At 38.1% G+C, this 17,844-nt stretch overlaps 1 protein-coding gene across 2 annotated transcripts in view; it reads right to left on the bottom strand.

Moving 5' to 3' along the window:
• LOC122976051 (MAM domain-containing glycosylphosphatidylinositol anchor protein 1) overlaps window positions 1-17,844 on the bottom strand; it is a 188,820-nt gene that overhangs the window by 125,613 nt on the left and 45,363 nt on the right. For both annotated transcript variants that reach the window (XM_044344358.1, XM_044344440.1), the window contains exon 3: window positions 14,997-15,136. In XM_044344358.1, coding sequence (XP_044200293.1) covers window positions 14,997-15,136 — 140 coding nt within the window. The remainder of the gene's footprint in view (window positions 1-14,996; window positions 15,137-17,844) is intronic.

Genomic DNA, 17,844 nt, shown 5'->3' with positions numbered 1-17,844 from the left:
GTCAAGCAGTGACCTTGTTTGTGTCTAAGTCATGTTCCCACTGAGTGCCTGTGTAGCCTCGTGCTGCCACCCGATCAGCCTTGCTTTCAGCCTCACTATCGATCGCCTTCCACTCACCCCTCAAGGACGGAAATCCAAACCCATATTCCAGACCGCAGCCCTCATCTCCCTCCTTCCATCGCCCCCTCCCCCCTCTTACTTCTTTCTTTTCTCTGCCTCTCCACTTTTTTCTTCTACAGTTCGCTCCACCTTTCCTCTCTTACAGAATTCAGCACCCCCCCCCACACACACACACACACACACCAGTCTCAAGGTTGCAATGACCAGCAGACCCATGAATAAATAATAAGGAGGTAGGAATCACTTTCAGAAAAACCATTTACTCTTCTATTGTGTTCTTGAAGAAGCTGTGTGTGTGTGTGTGTGTGTGTGTGCCTATGTGTGTGTATGCGTAACAAGAAAAGCTTTGTGAGCGAGACTACAGTGCTTTGTTAACTAAAAGCCCCGCTGTCCCTGGAGTTAACTTTAGTGATGCAACAAGCACCTTCTAGGTGACCTCTAACACTAAGGTTTTTTCTTTGGTTGTGGGTACCTTTCGTTCTTTCTTTCTTGCTTTCTTTCTTCTTTACAGGAAAAAAAAATATTACATATCACTTCCTCACCCTGTTGCCTTAAAACTGTCTTAAAACTGACCTATAATGCATCAAATTTCTTAAAATTTTCTAAGGTCATATTTGTTGTAAAGAGAGAAAAGAAATACCTCTTCATCTCCTATATTCTGTTCTTTCCACCAAAATATGCACACACAATGTACTTTTCCCGAACAAAGCTGCTTTATCAGGTGAACTAACTGTTACTGATTTGATGTATGGTTTGTTGCAGTTGGTCTGAAGTGCAGAGAAGACAGAGGAAAGAGAAAGTCTGAAAGAAATAGAGAAAGAGGCAAGGGATGGAGACATTAGGGGAGCTGGAAAGAGACGGAATGAAGAAAAAAAGACCAGTTCGGAGGAGGAGAGAAATGAGACAAGGATGAAAGAAGAGCAGTGAAAACAAAGACTTGTGAAGAGGGAACGATTTGCCGTGAAGGATTGACAAAGAGATAGGCACAATATGAGGGAAAAAGGTTGAAACAAAAAGAGGAAGAAAGAAAGACATAGACAAAGAGAGGCAGACACAGAGAGAAATTATTAGATTTCTCTCTCCTCTGTATGGATCCGAGTGAGAGCTCCCTTTTCAATCCAATCTAGCTCAGGCAAAGGTAAACAATCAGTCTTGATAAAGGATTGGATAAATCCTCAATCAGAGTCATTCTCGGTAAAGCAGCTATTTATTGGGCTGCCCTCACATGGCTAAATTGGATCCTCATTCTGAGAGAGGTGAAGAGAGAAAGAGTGAAAGATGAGAAAGTCTACATCATCTCAGTCAGAGGAGGCACAGATTAAAGTTTTGCCAGCAATATGGTCCCCCCATTAAAAAATAATACACAATATAAAAGTCTTTGCTGGTAATACATCTAGACTGAAAATACAAAAAAATCCACTGCCAATCAGATCTCATACATCATATTCTTATGATCTTAAATAGATACATCAAAATGTGGGACAGAAGCAACTTTATCCCAAAGCTAAAAAAACAGATGCAGATAAATGATTCTGAAATGCAATGAAACAGCTCATCCAATTAATAAAATATACAGCTCTAATGTTTTTAGACTCAGTTTGGTCTGCTCTACAGTGATGCTGTGTATCAATAAGTATATTAAAATGTTGTCAGTGCAAATTTTGGAGTATATTGTTTCTCTGACGAGGGAGTACAGAGTACATTATGAGGACATTCACAAAATACATCCATAAATAAAAACAACCAAGCAGCCAGAAGACCTGAATGTCTTCAGTGTCTGCCAACACCTAGAGGCCACTGCAAACTTCTCAGTGGGCATGAAAAACAGAAGACATGGTTCACTTTGTTGGCTGTTCAACTGTTGTATTTCTTTCTTTCTTTTTTTTTTTTTTTGTCTTCATGAGGTGAATCCATAAATACTCCAAAGAATGAAGATGAAAACTATCACAACTTACAAAATCATTGCTAGTATGACAGTAAGCATCATAGCTTTCTTAAGGTTTTGGCCAGAGTAATACTTTGCATTGATATTCCTGTGCTTTAAAAATACTGACAAATCTGCTTTGGGCAATATTTTTTTTACAACATTGCCTTGGATATGCTGCTGGATATGATGCTAGAATGAGACCTTTTATGTGCACAATATATTTGTCTGATCATTGCTAATTGTAAAAATATCTTGAACCTTTGCCTCACTGCAGATTGAATATTATTGCATAGATGTAAATCAAATGCATACAACATACAATGCATTTGGTCAGCACAAGAAAACACCACACTACTCTGCCAAACACAAACGAACCGCCTCATTCTAAGTTATGAATATATGCTTTTGAGGCTTGAATTGCTGTAAGCTCCTCTAGGTCAATGTCATGGATTATTTTCATCCCCTGAGCTTTTCCGGTTAGGGTATTTTGTCTCTATTCTGAATGTGAAGCAAATAGCTGTAAAACGCACACTAACAGAAGTAAAGCTTTCATTTTTGCTCAAAAAGACCAAAAATATAATACAAAAAAACAAACTCAGAAGCAGCAACTTTGTGCAATGACAGAACTGGGAATCCATGTGTGTAAAGAAGAGGAGGTATGGAAAGCTGTAAGGATGGATGAAGGAGAGCTGGGGTGACAGGGATCAGATTATCAATACTGCCAATGGAGCGCAGTGGAAACTCTGTAAGCCCAAAGGGACCCAGTGCAGAGTGCTGCAGTGTGCTACTCCAGCAGAACACACTGGGACAGAGGTCAGCACACTGGTTGTTTACCTCGTTTCTATTCTATGCTTTGAAGCTAAGAAGACATATGCTTATTATCTGATCTTTGTGATTTGGGATCATTTTTATTTACTTGCGTTTGGAAGATTTAGATAATTTGTGCCTTTTTATATTCATAGGGAAGCACCCTGCAATAGAGGGTGACAACAGAGATTGGAGACCGATGGAGGATGACGTGTGACAAAGGTCATGCAGTCAGACCCTTGTTGTTAGCACACATTAGCTTGTAAGATGTACAATCCTTTTATTAATTCTCTACTTTTCTCCTCTATAATGCTGATACATATGTGTTGTGTTGATTTTGGTAATTGCGTTACATAGTAATAGTGTGTGTAGTACAAGTTGAGATAAATGAACGTACACGCAAACCTACACAGACATGCAGACATGAATATCTTAAATTTGAATCGTTTTTTTCCTCTTTATCACAATAAGCATTACCCTTTTTAGCTCTTATCTCTTATCGCTGTATCTTTCTTCATTCTTCTGGTGCCACCATAATCTTTTATCATTCGATTTCCCTTTTATTGTCCTTACACTGTTTCATCCTGTAATTATCTGATCTCTGTCTCTCCCTCTCTCTCTTCCTACATCAGTATGTGTGTCTGTGCTTGTGTGTGTGTGTGTGTGTGTGTATGCAGCTGCCTTCTACTTGATGCTGATGATAGTGTTTGTGTTTCAAATTGGCACATATTGCCATCGATATGTGCTGCATTCAAAAAGAACATGACATATTACAAAATGCTACATGTTGTTTAAACCTATACTTACATACTGAATGTGCTGACACAGGTCAGTTGCTGTGGTGGGTATTATTTCCAGGGTGTTAAATCCTTACTAGCTTTTATATTTGATGTGTTGTGGATGTAAAAAACTAAACCTCAGGCTACTTAATAATTATGAATTCATACAATGAGTAAAAACATGCAGTGAGATGGAATTGATCAGAAACGAACATTTTTTGTCAGACAGTCACCATGGTTAGAGGTACTAATTATGTTGTTCAATAAAATGTGTTTGCATTATAGTGTTGGTTGTTTTCCTTACATCCATCACAGTTGACATTGGTCGAGGAATTATTTCTGTGGTAAAATTAATAACAGAAAAAAAAAGTTACAAAATGATCCTCACTCAAGGTCCACTTACTAGTTGTTTAACATGAAGCTCCCATCCACATTCCACTGTCTTTATCAGCAAATCAAAGTGGCTCAAGTGTCATCTGACATCATGACATAACCTGAGCCACTTCAATTTGCTGATGAAAAACCTTGAGATGCAGATAAAAGCTCAGGAAAAAAAGTAAGTGGTAGAATAAGAATAAACGTCCATGCTCTAATATATAAAATTGATTTATTTAATTTGAATTTGAAAATGTCTGTCTCACTTTTAGTGCACTCCTCTTGTACGTGATGATCATAATAAGCCATGAAATTCCTACAAAATCTACAACAAGATTGTCGTGTTGAAGATGTTCCCTTAATATGATCTGCTCTGAACCCTTTTAAGATCAGTCCATCTTGGTTTTCTTGAATTTTGATCAAATTAGATAAATATATCCTCCAGTTTTTTAAAATTTTTTTATTTATAGTGCAATACAAGTGACCAACATGAAGACACATATGACACAGCACAAGACAAGAGGGAGAACAAGACTCAAATAAGCTGAAACAAAAGGAAAGAAAGCAGAACAGCAGCAACGAGAAGAAGAACAACAAAAAGCAAACAAACAAAAAAGAAGCATAATGTTTGGCTTAGATTTTCTTATTGTAGTATGCATGTGTGTAGGTAGGTGTGTGTGTGTGTGTGTGTGTGTGTGTGTGTGTGTGTGTGTGTGTGTGTGTGTGTGTGTGTGTGTGTGTGTGTTATATGGGTGGGTGGGTTTTCTGTGTGAAAGATATAGAGGGGAGAGTGAGCAAAAGGAGACAGTATTAACCAAAGGACGAAAGAAAGAGAAAAAGAAAACAAAATGCTCTGAGAGGGCATCTCTGGTTAGGCTCTGAGGACAGAGAGGCGCCAGGGTGGATCTGGGGCGGGTCAGGTCAGGACAGAATTTATATATTTATTATTTTATCTTTATTTTCCTTTCCCTTTTTTTCCTTATTTTTTTTGTTTTTGTCCTTTTTTTATTCTTAATTTTAGCTCTTTCTCTTTCTCCTATTCCTTGCTTTCTTTGCTCTCTCCTGCTTTAGGCCGCCATCAGGCCCATAGGAGGTGGCTGGCCTGTTAAAGATCAGATTCCCTTTAAAACAGCTCCTGTCCCAACAAGAGGGGTCTGTTTCACTGGGTCTGAGTAGCAGCTTTCTATTTGGAGAGGGGCTTAGCGGGGATCAGGTCCTCTATTTCCAAGCTGTCCCCAAGCCCCCACAGTCACCCAGTCCAAGGTGGTCCCATCATTCAGATATGGATGGGATGAAGGGATGAATAAAACATAACAGAATAAAACATAACAAAAAGTAGATAAATTAGTATGCAAGCATGTTAATAAAAATAAATTAAATAATAATGATAAATTAAAAAATGTAAAAAATAACAGCAAGAAAGTGAGAACAGAAAGAAAAGAGAACGTGTAGGTGAAAAGAGTGGGTTGTTGGGTGAGGAGATTCAGTGTAATTGTTAACTGTATGTCTGTGTATGCTCTGAACATGAAAATGCTTGTGAATTGTAGAAATGAAAAAGTTAAGTTCAGTAACTGAACTGAACTTCAGAGACTGAAATTAATCTTGTCACCAAATACTAAATTGTTCTTAATTCTTAGAGTGATATCAAAATGAATAGTAATATCCATATTAGTAATAATAATAGCCATCAAATTTTAATATAGTACTGATAAATGACACTGTCATCATCATCATCCTATTAATATGTATAATAATGATGACAACAATGACAATAATAATAACAATAATCATCCTAATGATAATCTCAGTAATCAACATCATAATCATCATTCTATAAACATGTGTAGTAATATTAATAATAATATAATCATAATATTAATATACAACATCATGCTTCTCCTGATGTCAATAATGGCCTGTGTAATAGATTTCATGATAACTAATTCTATGATAATAATGATAATGACAATAATAACAATAATATAATTGTGACAGACAATACATATGTATATATAAATAAACAAACAACAATCTTGCTTCACTCTCCCAATTTCAATCCATTAACATCTCAGCACTAGATAAAATAATTTCTCAAATGAAATCCTTTACCTGTGGTATAGATGTTATCCCAACCAAATTTTTTTGTAGAGATATTGCCCTCTGTTTGTCTTTTTTTTCCCCCTTTAATTATTAATAGTTATCTAACTTCTGGTAATTTTCCCATTTGTTTTAAACATGAAATCATTCAACTATTACTGATAAAGCTTAATTTGGATCCCCTATTACTCAATAATTACAGACCAATCTCTAAATTATCATTTTTATCTAAGGTGCTTGAGAAAGTCATTTCAACTCAATTAATGTCCTTTAGGAATAGTAATGATTTTTGATAGTTTCCAGTCAGGTTTTAGAGCTCACCATAGCACAGAGACAGTACCCATGAAGGTTTCTAATGATCTACTTCTAACAGCCAATATAGATGACTTCACAGTCCTGGTGCTTTTAGATTTGAGCACTGCCTTTGACACAATCAATCGCTTCTTTCTGCTGTACCATCTAGACACCTGGGTTGGTCTTAAGGGAACTGCTCTATATCCACTATGTTCATACCTCTTCAATAGAATCCTCTCATAGCTTGGACCACTGCTGTTTTCAATATACATGCTTCCTCTCAGCCAGATCATTCAGAACCATGGTATCTCCCTTATGCAGATGACATGCAGTTATACGTCCCTCTTCAAACCAACAACCCGGTAGCCTTGATAATCTGTTTGCCTGCCTCAGTGATGTTAAATGTTGATTGTCCAAAAACGTTTTAAAATTCAATGATGATAAGTTTAAGGTCATATTCATTGGTCCCACAAAGTTTACCAGCCTGCTTCACAGTAAACTTGGTTCCCTGACCAAAAACATTAAGCAATCTGCTAGAAATCTTGGAGTTATTAAGGTCATATATGCATTTATTTTTCTTCCGCCTCAACTACTGCAATGAACTTTATGCCAGCATCAGAGTTGGTGGTTGGCATTAGAGTGGTCAGAGCTTCCTTCAGCAACTCCAACTGGTACAGAGAGCTGAAGTCTGGATTTTAAGTGGCACTAAGAGTCATGAACATATTACTCCAGTAATTTCCAACTTAAACTGGCTGTCTGTTACATTCCACATTAATTTTAAAATTATACTATCACTTTTAAATCATGAAATGGCCTTGCTCCAAATTACATCAAAGACTTATTAACCCACTATGTGCCTGGGTGCTAACTTAGATTGGTGGATGGGGCTCTGCTGGTTATTCCCAGGTCTCAGCTAGTGAATAAAGGTGAGTGAGCCTTTGTTGTTTGAGCTCCTGAACTGTGGAACAGTCTGCCTATTGAGATCAGACAGGCAACATCTTTAGTGTCTTTTAAATCTCTTCTTCTATCTTTTATTCTTTTCATCGGATAGCTTTTATGAATGCTTGATATGTTGTTATGTTTTATTATCACACTTTTGCCAGTCTATATTTTTGTGTAACTTCATTTTACTCCCCTCTGTTTTATGATCCCTGTTTGCTTTTCTTTTGTTTTCAGTTGCTGTTTTTTAATTCTGTTTTCTGTTAAGCACTTTGTAACTTTGTTAAGCAAAGTGCTATATAAATACAATTTATATATATATATATATATATATATATATATATATATATATATATATATATATATATATATATATATATATATATATAGATAGATAGATATATAGATATATAGATATAGATATAGATATAGATATAAAAACTGAAAAATTACTTGCTATATTTTTTTAATGACTGATTTAATTTGTAGGTATTGGAGAAAGTTTTCCCCTCCAAACCCATACCTCTGGATCAGGACTTTACATGACATAAATGAGTTGTCTTGAAATAGATGGTAGAGATGTGTGATTCCTTTTTGTTCCCATGTGTTGACGTGAACGGGAGATTTTTTTAGCTGAAAGTCCAGGTTGTGCTGGAGAGGGGTGTACATGCAAGGAGTCAATTGTGATTTGCTAATTTCGAGTGTTTTCCATCAGGTTGTCGGAGTTGAGGAAATGAGTGGGTTTTTGAAGCTATTGTGATGTTTGAGCTAATGAAGAGTAAATCAGACATTGTTATGTTGCTGTATTATGCTTGTTCTGATTTAATCCAAGATATATGAGCCGGGTTAGAGTGGATCCATTTAATGATATAATGTTGTTTGCCAGATAGTAGTGCTTCCTCTCAGCCAGATCAGAGTGGAAGGTTAGACCATCACATTAGATCATTGCTGATTTTTTCTAATAGTGGGGCAAATTGAGCTGAGTTAACTGAGTTAAGATGTATAATATTACCAAAAGGATGAAAGATGAAAATGAAAGATGAAGGAATGGTTTGCATCTTGGGTTGCAGGATTCCAGGAGTTCACTGAGATATGAAGAATAGTTGATTTGGACCAGTATATGGTGTAGTCTGAGATTTGTGAGAAGTTGTCAATGAGAATTACTTCCTGCAGTGAGTTTTGGATCTTGAGGACAGAATAAGATATCATCACCTCAGACGCTTGAGAAAATTCTGGGTGTCCCCTCTAATACTGAGGAATTTTGACTCCTGCACCATTGAGAGCGTCCTGGTGGGGAACATCATTAACTGGTACGGAAACAGCACCAAACAGGACCGCAAGGCCCTGCAAAGAGTGGTTCTTCGGCTGAAAATAAAATAGGTGGTGCTTTACCTTGCCTAAAGGATATTTACACCAGGCACTGCAAGAATAATGCTAGGAGAATCATTAAGGATCCCAACGGCCCTTTCTCCTGGCTGCTGTTGGGAAGGTGGCAACAGATACATCAGGCCAGCACTGAGAGACTCAGGAAGAACTTCTACCCTCAGGCCACTAGGATCCTAAATGAGGTCATTGCCTAAGACAGCACCACCCACCCATCCCCTCCAATCATACACATATATTTATTACTACTCCTATTCTATTTAAACTCTTTTTAATGCACAAATTGAAAGAACTGACAGGATTACATTTCACTGTGATTGTAGCTTATATGATTATATGTGACAAATAAACTTGATTGATTGATGAGGAGAGAGTGGGCAATCTGGTGCCCATGTGCAGTGTGAACCTTTGTGATGTGATCTCATTAGTGGTGACAGTGGCCGTGGGTGTATTATATAGTATTTCTATCCAGTGAATGAAACCAAGCTTTTATAAAACAGTGAAAGGGAAAATCCAGTTTACTCTATCAAATGCTTTCTCTGCATCTAGTGAAACTACAACTGTCTTTGCTTTGTTGCATTGTGAAATGTTGATTAAATTTAAGTCTTCTGATATTGTTAGTGGAATGTAGTCCCTTGATTAAGCCGGTTTGGTCATTATGGATTAAGGATGGAAGTATTGTTTCTAACTGGGATGCTAGTGCCTTGGAAATGATTTTAATGTCTGTGTTGACTAACGATATGGGGCAGTAACTAGAGAGAGGAGTTGGATCCTTTTTAATTTAAAGATTTTTATAGCAGCATCTGGGGTTGGGGGGGTTGACCTTTGTCTTTCATTTCAGCTACCATTTTAAAGAAAAGCAGGTTTTTATTATAAGATATTTGTGGTAATAGCAGATGAAACCAGTAAATAGTTGTTGGGTTGGGGTTATTTTCAGGGGAATATAGATTGCTATAAAAAGTTCAGAAAGTATCATTTGAGAGATTTGAGAGAAATTTGCTTTATTTATTATTATATTCGTATTTCTTGTATTTCAGCTGTTCTGAGAAATTCAGGGTTTTTTTGGCAGTATACTATTTAAAATTGAAATTGAAATTTGAGGGTTTGTAATAGTTATGTTATGTATTTTGTTTCTTTCTTTGTAGTTTCTTTGTAGTTTTTGTTCTTGTTTTGTCTTATGAGAGAAGTATGAAATAATTTTCCCACTAATTACCGCCTTACCTGTTTCTCATGGTAGTGTTATTATAGGTATTTGGAGAGTCATTCATTTCCAAAAAGGATACCCACTCCTCCCTGATTAAGATGTCAAACTAAGGATATTTAAGTAGTGAAGTATTAAAGCACCAGGGATGTAGCAGATGATTCACTCTTCAGGTTGAGTGTTACAGGTGAATGATCACTAATTGTGATTGAGCTGATTTTGGTGCCTAGGATATTTGGAGTGATAGAATTTCTAGATAGGAAAAAGTCTATATGTAAAAATGACTAGTGTTGGGGGGAAAAGTAGGAATATTCTCTTGTAGTTAAGTTTTAAGCCTCCAGCTATCACCAAGGCTAAGGTCATCCATGTACTTTTTTATTGCTTATAATTTATTGTTGAGGACTGAGAAATTCTTGAATTGCCTGACTGTGATAATCTGTCTATTGATGCACTGAGTACAGTGTTGAAATCACCTCCAATTATGGTTATTGAGTTAGAGGTGTGGTTGGTTATTTGTGAGAAAAATGTGTGATAGAATGAAGGGTCATCATTGTTAGGGCCATACAGGTTTGTTGTAATTGTAAATGGTTTGTTGTTGATTGAGGCACCAATTATAACATATCTTCCTTCTGGGTCTAATATTGAGTTATTGTGAGTAAAGTGCATTCTTTTAGGGATCAGAACGGAGACACCTCTCTGTTTATTATTGTAGGTGGCTGAATATACTAGATTGTATGTGAGCCTGTTAGAATATGTTGATCTGAATTATTTAGGTGAGTTTCTTAGGCATATGTCTTTTTTCAATTTGAGTAGATGATTTATGATTTTTATTCTTTTTGCCTGTGAGCAAATGCCACAAACATTCCATGAAATAGAAGTTATGGGTTGCATAGAAAAGAGAAAAAGGACAAAAAGAATGACATTAGTTACTCCATGAGATATGTAGGGTTGACATGCAGTGTGTGTACACAGTGAGTATATGAGTTATGTGTTTGCATGCATATGTATGTAAATATGGTATGTATCTGGATGGGTAGTACAAGACAAAGAGATTCAGAAAACAGAACAAAGACAGATAAAGAGACATGAGACAAGGAAACAAAATATACAACAATAACTCACAGACACACCAGCAAATTGCGTGTGGCTTTGACAAGTGTCTGTGCTTGGGTTTGGAGGGTTCTAATGGAGCTCTTTAGTAGGACTTTTGGTGTTGAAGGAGGATTCATTGAAGAGTCTTTCATGTTATACTGCTTAGAATAATCATGGTGTGGTTGTAGAGTTGCAGTACAGCTGTCCATCTATTTAGAGTTTGTCCACCGCTATGTGTGCTCTTATATTTTTCATTTGGTGTTCTTTCATGATGGGGCACAGGATTTTTCTCTGTTTGTTTATTTCTCGGGGAAAATGATCATTGATGCTAAATTTTGTTTGGTCTTCCTTTTTATTCTTTGAGTTCTTTGTATTTGTAGTATTCCAGTTTTACAATGATGGGTCAGAAGTCTTTATTGGTGCGGTTACTGAGTCTGTAAACGTGACTGTTGTTTGCAGTATCTGAGGAAATTTTGAGCTGGAAGTGCATGAAGGTTTTGAGCAGAGTTTCTGGCTTGTCATATGTGTTGTTTTGCCAGAAAATATCAGGGTGTCGTGCATACTCCATGTTGACATGGAAATTTGCCTGTAAGCACTCTGGACTCTCAGGAAACGAAATACACAAACACACACAGAACACTTTTGACAAGAATTGAAGTATAATTATAAAATGCAATGTACATTACATTTGAGAGAGCATTACCTGAGATTACCTTCTCTCTCTAGTTATATGCAGTCTAATGGGGGTTAATGTATAATTATGTATATAGTCATGTAGTCTTTACAGTAAAGAAATAGAACCAGAATTAAGAATGATAAACCCAAAATGTATTAATTGTTAGTCCACTTTTACAGTGTCTGAATGTCCAGCATGATTTCCTTAATGTGTTTATTTTCGTTTGTCACAATGTCCATTTGTTTGGTGAGGATTTCCACCGTGGTTTGGAGGGAGTTGTTTTCTCTTTGGATGTGTTCAATCTGGTTGTGAGCAAAATCTAAGCTAGATTGCATGTCTTTTATTTGGGAGTGAAGTGTAATGAGCAGGTCAAATTTTCGGTTAATGGATTGTAAAACACTGCCCTCAGTTTCAGACGTGAGCAGATCGTCTGTGACTGTGGCAGAGTCTGTTTTTTTCCTTTTGGCTGGGTTTGTTTTGTCGTCTGAGGGGTTGGCTGGAGTGGCTATGGAGGTATCTGGCATGTTGCACTGTAGGTAGTGGTGATCGATAAAGTTTTCCAGGTCCATTATATGATCCACTCTCTCGATGAACAGGTGCGGGTATGTGACGATAACAGTTTGAGTGATTTTGGTTAATGTATGTCCGTGATTTCGGTCTTTGCAATTCTGTTTGTTGTGCTGACAGTAGCCGATGCAGTTAGCAGTAGTAGGTCTCCACGATGAATCTCGCCTCTGTGTGCAACTCTCGTGATCATCATATCATCACCTTATATGCACCTCACACCCTCAGTTCAATATTTTTCTTACATTGTGATCCAATTTTGAGTTCAGCCTTACAAACATGTCTTGCTCTTCAAGATGACATTTTGGTGATTTAATCAAGATATGTGCTCTCTACCTCAGTTTTTTCTGTGCAAGGACATTAGGCTGTGAAAATGTTTTCACAGTCGCAACTCCTTGCCGTAGTCAGTTATCTGTTTCTTCGTCTCTGCCTGCCTTTGTTTGTTAGCTTTTATCTACATACACACTCACACACCAATGCCTCTTCGCCAGAGGCAGTGTAGCTTTTCTGCACATACAATATATATTTTACATTCTGACAATGTGACCAATGCGATCATTATTCAAAATACACTACCACCTCCGACCCAGAGAACAAGCAATCACTGACGCAATTTCCTGCGTCTTTGAACTGCTCCAGGGGAATGAACTTGTGTAGTATGTGTTTTTCAGAGTGCATTTTTGTAATGATTATCATTCCAACGCTATGGAGAATAAAAGTTTTATTAAAAGTTGGTCTGTATTTGTTTTTAGGCACACAGGCCGTAAATGTCGTGTTCATGTGTTTGTGCGGGGGAGAGGGATAGAGACAGAGAGGGATGGATGGATCAAATGAGAGAGAAATGACAGTATAGGCAGGTTAGGTCAACAGTTCAGTGCGTAATCAGATATTGCAGCTACATACAAATGATTCGTTTGCATCTACAGAGTCACACAAACAGGCTGCCTCTTCAAACACACACACACACACGCACACATAGTCGATAGACACATAAACACATACAGAAGAAATCAAGGGCTAGACACACAGGCACTGTTTTATTCATGTTGATGTGATGCTAGTGGACATGCACCCGCAAGGAACACTGCTTTTCTCACCTCACACACCCACACAAATACACACAAAACACACAACCCCTCTGCAGTCCCCTCAGTTCATTTTACATCTAGCTCCATAATCTCACACACAGACACACACACACACACACAGACACACACACACACACACATACACACACACACACACACACACACACACAGACCCTGGTCCAAAATATTTTGCTGGAGTTCAACCCAGGAAACCAGATGTGTCCAGTGTTGGCTGAGTCTCTCTCTCCCTCTGTGTGTGTTTGTTTCAGTGTTTTTTCTATTGCCTGTGTGTGTTTGTGTGTGTTTTCAGGCAAGTGTGTGTGTGTTTATATGCTCACATGTATATAGAATGTGTCTTTATGAAAGAATAAAGGCAACGCTCTTTTTTAACCCATTTAACTCTAATCTCTACCCAGGCTGCACTCTGCATCTGCGCCCCAATAACTCTGTTTAACTGTTGTGTAATAGTATTTGTTCCTCTACACTTATTTCCAACTTAGCTAAAAAGGAAAAAAAGGGAAATTCAGTGGAGTGGTGAAGTGGAATAGAATCTCATACTATGATTTATAATATTGTATATATTTATTTTATCACTTAATAAAACATAAAAGGCACCTGGGCACTTGCTGTTTAATCAGTCATATTCTCTAAATCTTGAACTACTGCCCTTATTCCTAAAAATAATTTGTATACTGTTAAACCAAACATACTGAATGTGTAACTAATGAGACAGAGGACTCAGGCTAGAGCCAACTGACATCAGTGTCCACTTAATAACCCTGAAGCAGGGCACTGTTTTAGTGCCACTGTAAGGCAAGGAGAAGAGGAGATTGTGTGACGCAACACAAATAGAAGCACATTGACACTATAAACATGACTAATGACTCATGGACATATCATATTATTTATGCTAGCCAGGGCAGGGCATGTTTTGTAACTGATGTTAATCATAGAATATGTGCACATCCCCTGCGGTCTTTTCTGTCACCGGCGTGATTTGACCAAACATGCATTTGTGAAAACAGAACCACCAGGTAAATAAAGTTAAATTCTGCCAGATTTAAGAAGGTGTTCATGCATTATAACAACATCAAAAGCCTGATAAGACCTTGGGCTTTGCTATGACTGTGTTACAAAAATAACACTAACGTGAAGACGGAGATATTAGCTTATATATTAGACCCCACATTGAAAATCTGCAAATCTGGAATTTTGTGAAGATGGAAGCGGGCATGAGGGAGCAACTCTGATCAAGACTCCCTGATTACACTGTTCTCACAAAAAGCACTCAACTTTGATTGGCTGGAGGATGGTTATAATTTTCAGATAACCTCACAGCTCTTATGTCTTATATTAAGTTACATTTGGATAAACCATTGCACTATAATTTCATCATCAAAGGTATATAATCATATCTACGTGTGTATAACTTGATCAGTCACTTGAAATCCATCCATCAGTCTACCACATCCAAACATTAACAATGTCTTTATTCATCAGTTGCCATGTTGATCAAATGAACACTGATATGACAGAGTGTAGGCTGTTTGATTGCTGCTGGTTGTGTTCAGAACCACTAGAAACACTTTTGTCCCAGTGTCCTTGAACAAAACCTACCTACCACACATGCTCAGCAGGTGGTGAAAGAGCTTACCTGTGGTCTTGGGTGTCCTTTAACGATACACTGAAGCACTAGGGTGTCTCCTTCTTTGATGGTGTAGATTCTCTCGCTGATGTTATCATCCTTGACGTTACATGCTGCGCCTGAGTGCACGATCTGGGCGTTGGCTGGAGCTGTGAGTGAACGCATGGACACACATGCACAGAGAGACAGGCATGTACCCATGCAGACATACACGTATACACACAGACACACACAAACACAGGGAGAGAAACCACATTACATATTTAATAACATCTCTGCAGCAGAAAAAAAGGTCATTCTTTTTTGACTGCATTTGTAACACTAGTATTAGTATCGATGACTCAGATAAATAAATATATCGCGTTACTCCTACATCTGCATGAACAAAGCATTTTACAAAAATGCTGGAGTGTTAGGTGTGTCAGTGTTTGGAAAGAGCTGCAGACATTTATTGGAAAACTGAAACTCTGATTTCCATTAGAAGGTCAAAAGGCTGATTCTTTACTCTGGGAGGCTTTGTCTTATGTAGACTGAGTAATGTCAAGAATCTTACAAGTCCATTGCATTTCACACTGTGCGAGATGGGTCTAATGAAGTCTTGACTGCAATCTGTGTCAGAGGCCCCCTTAACACCTTGCAATAAAATGTGTTCTGGGTGATTGGACTGCAATCAGATAGTGCTTGACCACATGAAAGTCCAGGTATAAATGCACCCAAGATGAATTGAGGACAGATTGTGATCCGATTGGGCAAACCACCTTTGGAGGTGGTCAGGGACGCATTGTGACCACATTGAACACAAGTGTAAATGCAATTGCGTTACTATGTGGGTAGACATATGCAATTGTACATGACTGTTCTAAACCAGCCAAGTAACAGCCATTAGCCAGATAGCGAGCTAAGCTACTAGCAAGAAAGCGGCAAGAAAGCTATGGATATACATGGACACTCATGGATTCCAGTTGCTGGAGACAGCTTCCTATCCCACTTCGTAAAGCAAGCAGAAGTCCCTAAAATAGCACAGCTTCATGCATGACTAGCATCTCAATCAGATGTGGACACCGGAGCAACATATTAAAACCAGGTGTAAATGTAATCAGGTTAAATCATGTCTAGATAAAATCTGGATATCAGAGGCATTTTAATGCAGGGTGTAAAGGGACTGATTCTCAACAATATCAACTTTGAAGCATGTCAGATGATGCGATGGACGCCTGGTGAATAGTAGTGCTAGAAAAACAGGTGCAAGAGGAGACCTGTCGTCGACTTGCATCATCTGTCTGCACTGCTCACAACTTTTAAAATTTGGCCACATCGCTCACACTTCAATGCATCGTAAAACCTCAAAAGAGGAGGAAGAGGAGATCTGAAGCCAGTCATGGCCAGGGCAAGGAGGGCAACATGTTTTTTTTTTTCTCAAAATACTCGCCAAATTATTCTGTTTCATTTCATGTCCTAAATTTCTGACACTGTCAGAGTTCTGATGCCTTTCTAAATTTGCCATCGGTGTACTTGACTCACAGTGCAATTTTACCCAGTTTCTCTGACAAATGGTAACTTTATAAAAACTTAAATAAATAAAATGTTCATCTGGGACACCAAACACCTTTATATTAATAATGTGACAATATTTTGAGGATGCTTGTTGGTGCCTTCAGAAAGAATTCAGAAAGAAAACAGCCAAGAACAATCATTACTATAGTGATGGTTAAGCAGGAAGTGAAATTCATTGCTCATGTGACTGTACACTGAAAAAGACAATATTATGACATCATCGTAACCCAAATCCCTGGTGAGATTGTGTCTCAAATCATCATACTGATATTTTACCAATATATTGCCAAGCTTCAAGTCTAATTTACAACACTGTAGACCGCAGGCTGTGACAGCAGCTGCAGAAATAATGGATGATAGATGCATGATGGGAGGTCTCTGTGATGACGACAACTAAAATATCTGCGTCTGCTAAGCACTGACCCATCAGGAGGGCTGGCTTGCGTGCAAATAGCCTCAGATGGCTTCACCTCCCTGATGATGAGGGGAGACAGGAGGGAGGAGGGGAGAGACAGAGACAGAGCAAGAGAAACAGCGGGCGAGGAGGAAAAGGCCAAAGAGGAGTGTGAAACCCCAGAGAGAGACGTGGGGGACGCGGGAGCACAATGATGTGATTAGCATCGATTCACAGGGAGAACAAATCTTCACTGTGCTCTACAACTGTTATCATCGAACAGACAGGAAGGAAGTGGGCGGCCTGTTCACCTTAAACTTCAACTCGATCAGACATAACAACCCATAGCTTGATCTCAAGTTCAACATAAAAGAAGGCTCTGAATCTGTTTCTGCATGTTCTCTTATATGGAACAAGTGGCAGCTGTTCATTGCTTAAGGTATTGGGACACAGCTAGTGTGCCAGTCCACTTAAATTTGTACATTTTAATGACATTCCTGCTTTACTAAATAGGGATTTTTCTCTTTTTTCTCTCAAGAAGCAGTAAAGGAAAACAGAAAAGGGAAAGGACTGTAGTTCAGATTCAGTCCCTGTTGCAACCATATTCTAAACGTGTGTCATTGTCTTTTGGGTGTTCTTCTAAACCAAGACAAATGCATAAATGCCACAAAAAACCCTATCACTTAAAATGATCTCTTCCACTGGCTGTCCAAATATGAAATGAAAAAGTGGGTATTTTTGAAGATCTTAAGAAAACACCACTCCAAATCTGCACCTTACCGTCACTGGCAACTGAAAACACTCACACTCAATAGGTCTCCTCAGCGATCAACGTTTTTTTTACTGTTCTTATTTTCTGAAAGTGGATGTTTTGGAGAAGACAGAAAAGAGAGTGATTGTGATAGCACT

This window comes from Thunnus albacares, chromosome 1, assembly GCF_914725855.1.
Source record: "Thunnus albacares chromosome 1, fThuAlb1.1, whole genome shotgun sequence".
Taxonomy (NCBI): Eukaryota; Metazoa; Chordata; class Actinopteri; order Scombriformes; family Scombridae; genus Thunnus; species Thunnus albacares.
This window is presented reverse-complemented; position numbering and strand designations above follow the sequence as displayed.